General features: G+C 38.9%; 1 protein-coding gene across 2 annotated transcripts; it reads right to left on the reverse strand.

Annotated features, from left to right (window-relative positions):
- Window positions 1-1,866: 1,866 nt before the first annotated feature.
- Window positions 1,867-4,177, reverse strand: LOC134743031 (uncharacterized). Of its 2 annotated transcripts, none has more exons than XM_063676300.1 (2): window positions 2,714-4,177; window positions 1,867-2,546 (listed from the first exon to the last, which is right to left on the reverse strand). In XM_063676300.1, the coding sequence occupies exons 1-2, from the start codon at window positions 3,417-3,419 to the stop codon at window positions 2,515-2,517; spliced, it is 738 nt and encodes a 245-aa protein (XP_063532370.1). In that variant the 5' UTR covers window positions 3,420-4,177; the 3' UTR covers window positions 1,867-2,514. The 2 variants fall into 2 exon arrangements, with proteins under 2 accessions (XP_063532370.1, XP_063532371.1); XM_063676301.1 differs by having other exon boundaries at window positions 3,035-4,154.
- Between the last annotated feature and the right edge of the window lie 1,657 nt (window positions 4,178-5,834).

Here is a 5,834-nt window from a genome sequence, read left to right on the forward strand (position 1 = left end):
TTTGAGCATTCATTGCCTGGCCTAAAACAAATCAATAGAATAATTATTATAGGGGAGGAAACATTTTGTCCAATCATTTCTTTCCCCCGGTTTATGAAACTCATCGTATCTGGATATAAAATTTTCGGCGCCGAGATTTTATAGCATTGTCTTCGTAAATGTTGTCCGAGTTTTATTGGCCACTAAAAAACAAGCAAAGCCGTATTATGATTATGTAAAGCTGGCATCACGGAAAATATAGGGATTTGGGACTATAAAAAATCTTGCGTCATCGTTTAGAACAGGTGAATAGTACAAAAATATACAATAAAGGTGAGTCGTTCGGACAGACCTAAACTTCATTAGATTATATTTTTTGTCTGATTTTTTCTACAATTAGATAGGTTTTCGTTATAACAATCATATGGCAGATAATTTTAGCGCTTTGTTCTATCCGCTACTATGGTGTTTACTGTACAATTGTACATGTACCTAGTTACTATGAATACATATTTATTATGGCTTGTGTTACGTGAACAGTTGGAAACGTTTAAAATTATATAGCCTATAAATTTGCTATAGCTATTATTTAGCCTATGTTTTAACTGAGATGTCGCTGAGAGCTTACTTCAGAGCTATATCTGACGGTTACAGCTAATATTGAATTTCAACAATCCTTAGTACATTAAGTAAGATAACACGAGCGGTTTTCTTTACAATCCGTTAAAAAAGGGGACCACTTGCCACACAGCGGTTGCAACTATAGACCCGTATTTTGTCACAACTATTAAGCGAGAAGTAAATAAATCGTAATAATTTCAGTGAAAGCTACTGAACGGATTTTCATGCGGTTTTTACAGATGAATAGAGTTATTCTTGAGAAAGGTTAAGGCGTATAATTTGTAAAGGGTTTTTTGTAAATTGGTGAAATATGACGATATTAGCTAGTGAAGTCAGAAGAAAATCACGCTGGCTAAGAGCTTTAATTAAAAACGCTGCCTAATCTGTTTGAGATATAACAACACAATCTATGGTGTAATTGTCTCTCTTTTATTGGTCTACAAAAAAGTCCACGATGGTGTATGTTGGCGTCCAACGCTGAACATAATGGTGACCCCGACGTGATCATTATGTTCAGCGTTGGAGGTAATGGCGACCAAATGAAAGCAGAGAATCTGATATCTTAATTTAATGTTTTACAGAAGGCTGGTTAGAAAAAGTGGGCTTATCTACATACATGTAGAAGCTTATATAGTAAAGTACAGCGCCACACTATGACACTACGGATTGGTTAGGAACTATTACATACATTGACATAGCTAACAGCTTATTGAGCACTTAAACTAGTACACAATAGTTTCGGTAGATGTCACCTTTACATATCATAGGACGATTGAGAGACTTAATCTGTCTAGATTAGGTAAGTAGGTACTTAGGTATGCTAATACCTACTTATCTGCTACTTGTTAAGATAGGTCTTAACATTTTGCCACCCCTTGAAATAGTTAATGTTTTATGAGTAACATTAGGTATTTCAAAGAATAGGCTTTATACATTTTACCTATCAGTAAGGATGGGCAGAGTTCTTTGTTACGAGTTATAGTTAGGTAATTACTTAAATTTTAATTAGATCTGTGCCCATTCTTATAAATGAAACAACAATAGGAAATGATTTTTATTTTAAATAGGGAGTAGGTATTCTAATTATGTACATAGGTACTAGGTAAGTAAGGTAATTTAGGTACTTAATTATACTTATTTGACACTTAGTTATAATTATTTGAACTTTACATTAGGTTGGTACTGTTGGTAGGTATTTACTACTTATATGACTTCACCCGAAGTAGGTAATGGACAAATGTTATTGAACGCGCTTCTAAAAGGCTAGACACTTTTTCATTGAAACCTATGACATTTAAGGCAAGTTGTTCCTTGTTTAATTGTAACTTTTTGGCCGCGTTTTCGGTAATGAAATTTTCTTGCGAGCCATTGTCTAAAAATGCCTTCATTTTATGCACATTGTTATGCTTATCCCTAACGAGCACTTGGGCTGTTGTAAGGAAAACTGACCTATTTCGCGCATTGTTTATTTGTTTTTCGATTAAAGTGTTATTCGACAAGGTAGTCTCGATTTGACTAGAACTCGGTTGTTCGTCGATTAACGTTGATATTGGTAATCGCGTTGGTACGGGGTTACTACCTACATGAGTGTTGGTATTTGGTTTGTGTAGTAACGTATGATGCTTGCCCTTACATACTCGACATGTACTGGCCCTGCAGTTTGTTAAGACATGCGTTCCGGACAAACAATTAAAGCATAATCGTAATTTATTCACGGCTCGGATGCGCGCGATAACGTTTAATGCACTAAACTTTGGACACTGATTAATATAATGCGTACTCGAACAATACGGACACTGGTTACATTTAAACTGTTTGGAGGTTACCTTGATAGGTTCGGACGTGGTTACCATGGCCTTCTTGGAAGTGCTGGGTGCGTCCGATGGTACTGCTGGGCTGGTCGCTTCCAGCCGGTCAGCTCGGTTCTTTAGGAAGGTTTTGAAATCCTGCAACGAAGGCAATTTTCTCAAATCAACACTGTTTTCCCACTTTGATTGCAATCGACTGTCTAACTTTTTGACTAACATGTGAATAATTGCGAGATCCCAATTCTCGGTAGGTACATTTAATGAGCGCAAAGATCTCAAATGTTTGGAAATATTATCGCACAGACCTCTTAGACCCGAAGGAGTTGACGGTACCGGTTCCACGTCGAACAAGGCTCGCATGTGGTTGGTGACTAAACGTTTAGGATTATTATAACGTTCACAAAGCATCTGCCACGCGAGCATGTACGCGTCCTCGGAGAAATCGAGCGAACTAATTACCTCAAGTGCGCCGTCTTGTAAACAACTGCGTAGGTACTTATATTTTACGATCGGTGCTAAGCTAGCTTGGTTGACTAGGGCATCAAATGTGTCTCGAAATTGCAGCCACTGTGTTAGGTCTCCGTCGAAGCTAGGGAGGCTAATTTCGGGATATTTTATCGACTCACCGAGGGGTTGCTGCGGCGGGGCTTGCGGACTATGGTCATTTGGTGTTGAATCGGTATCTACCTTCGCCAGCAGCTTGCCCTTAGCGCTAAGTCGGTAAAATGTGTCCTCAAATGACATACGCTCGGCCTCGTGGGCTTCGATGTCCCCTTCGTCGCTGCACAGTGTCTCGATCCGGTCCTGTATCTCAGAGAAATCATTGTATAACTTTGGTAATTGTTCTAGTCTTAAGCTTATGTCTACAATTATTTCGGCCGTCAATGCACTTGAGTCGATTCTTTCTATAAATTTATTAAATACAGTTAATTTTCGCTTACAGACACCTCGTCTATTTTTTAACTGCCTAATTTCTAACTCTTCTAGAGTGTTTTTGGAAGTTTCTAACATGATTAAGAACGATTACAATTTACAATTTGTAGGAAATAAATCGATTACAATTAAATTTGGTAGGGAGATTTGGTAGATAGGTTAGGGAATGCCAGCTCACTTGCCTTCTCGATTGATGCTCGTGCGCGTGGCGTAGCTTGGTGATTGCCCTCGCTTGGGCGCTCCTTCTGCCTCTGGTGTGGTACCACCCACGTGGTCCCTTTGGTACTTGCGGTAGCCGTTCCCTGCTGCGGCTGCGGTGCCACGCACGTGGTCCCGCTTTGGTGGCTCGGTCGGCGCCTGTCGCGTTGGCTCAGGCCGCTCGATCGAGTGGTGTGGTCGCCTCCTAGTCACCTCTTCAGCTTCTTCAGGTCGGCGGAGCCCCACGCGGTTGCTGCCTACGTGGTAACGTTGCTCTCCCGGCCTAAATCAGGATACGCGGCGATTCCTCGACGTACCGGCTCGCAAATTTTACTAAATTTACTAGCGATTCGCTTTAAAGTACTGAGATTAACCGCGATTTAAACTAGGGGTCACCATTATGTTCAGCGTTGGAGGTAATGGCGACCAAATGAAAGCAGAGAATCTGATATCTTAATTTAATGTTTTACAGAAGGCTGGTTAGAAAAAGTGGGCTTATCTACATACATGTAGAAGCTTATATAGTAAAGTACAGCGCCACACTATGACACTACGGATTGGTTAGGAACTATTACATACATTGACATAGCTAACAGCTTATTGAGCACTTAAACTAGTACACAATAGTTTCGGTAGATGTCACCTTTACATATCATAGGACGATTGAGAGACTTAATCTGTCTAGATTAGGTAAGTAGGTACTTAGGTATGCTAATACCTACTTATCTGCTACTTGTTAAGATAGGTCTTAACACTATCTTTTAAGGATAACTTACTATACCCTTTGTTATCTTGTACAAACAGATTTCATATGTGGTATTTGCAAAGCTATTTACAGGGATAAAGTATTAATAATTATCAAATTAAGTACGTTAGTTATATTAAGCATTTCATACAGATTACGATGATCCCTTACACCATACAATTTAAATAAATATCTTAGGAGTAATCGTAAAGTTCCATTTCGAGCCATATAACTTGTATGAAATGTTAAAGACCCTAGCTCCCGTTAGTGCCTATTTTTACCACCTTATGCGCTACGATCGCTTTACTTACCCCCACCATGCACTTCGCACGGTGCCACACGACTCGCAGTGTATTCACGCACAGCGATCGTCTTATACCAATATCAAAACCATAACTGATTTTAAGTTCAGAATACCGATCCAGATGTTAACTTTGATCTGATCTGATCCTTATATAATAGATTTAGCACGAACATATCTTATATAATTTACATACAACATTACATACGACTTACAGTATGTACTTACATATATATATACACAAAGTAGTAGTACATATGTGCTTTTGTTTGTTTTCTGAGTGTTTCAAAGTCCTAACCAATCCCACACATTCGCTTTTCTGACATAAAGTAACGAATAAAATCAAATTACAATAAATCATTAGTGATCGATAAATAAAATACGCCCTAAATTAAATTCCGCAGGTACGGTGACAACAATGGCTTGATTAAATTATGCAAATGCATCCGTTTGATGTTTTAAGTTATTATAATAAAATAATATTGCGGCCGCACGCCTGTTTGCGACAAGCGAATTAATTAACGTAAAAAAGAAAACAAACCAGTAAGTTGTGTTTTGTTCAGCTGTTCATTTGTAGTGAAAATTTGTTTTAAACTGTACGTGGCATTATAAGCTACAAATTTTCTAGTTTTATGTTACATATACAGGGTGGCTAAATAATAAGTGCTTTACCATTGCCATGGAGGTTTTGGGATTTTACTGAGCAACTTTTACTATGGGATCAACCACAAAATCGCGAAAAAAAATTACCCTCCCATAGAAAATGGACCAGCCCATTGTCATTTATTCCATTCATTTATTTACTTTCATAAGACACGGTACATAGGTGTCACATTGAAATATTACTACCAAACTGCGAAACAGTTTGATGGTTTGGCAGATTGTATGAATTTTTTTTCGCGATATCGGGGTTGCTCCCATAGTAAAAGTTGCTCAGTATAATCCCAAAAGTCCCTGGCAACGGTAATGCACTTATTTTTTAGCCACCGTGTATAAACATCAAACAACCAAGCAATGAGGATCTAACGCTCCTCGTTTAAATAAAAAAAAAAACGCTTAAACTTCTAAACGGCGATATTAGTTAGAGCATGGTTTATTACATAGATAACGCGGTCCTCTGCAGGTACTGTCCTCGCGCCAATTCCGTGCATTCGCAGGTCGAGGAAGTGGGAGGGTGTGCGCCGCGCCCGTACGTCGCATCTCACCCCTCACTCGCCCGGAACCAGTGTTGGCAACGATAAGAATGCAA

The sequence above is a fragment of the Cydia strobilella genome, chromosome 7, assembly GCF_947568885.1.
Source record: "Cydia strobilella chromosome 7, ilCydStro3.1, whole genome shotgun sequence".
Classification (NCBI taxonomy): domain Eukaryota; kingdom Metazoa; phylum Arthropoda; class Insecta; order Lepidoptera; family Tortricidae; genus Cydia; species Cydia strobilella.

Excerpts from the sequence above, each read along its gene's own strand:
- LOC134743031 (XM_063676300.1), bottom strand. The coding sequence starts at position 3,419 with ATGTTAGAAACTTCCAAAAACACTCTAGAAGAGTTAGAAATTAGGCAG. Across the intron at positions 2,547-2,713 it reads AACTCCTTCGGGTCTAAGAG|GATTTCAAAACCTTCCTAAA; the intron begins GTCTGTGCGATA and ends CCTTCGTTGCAG.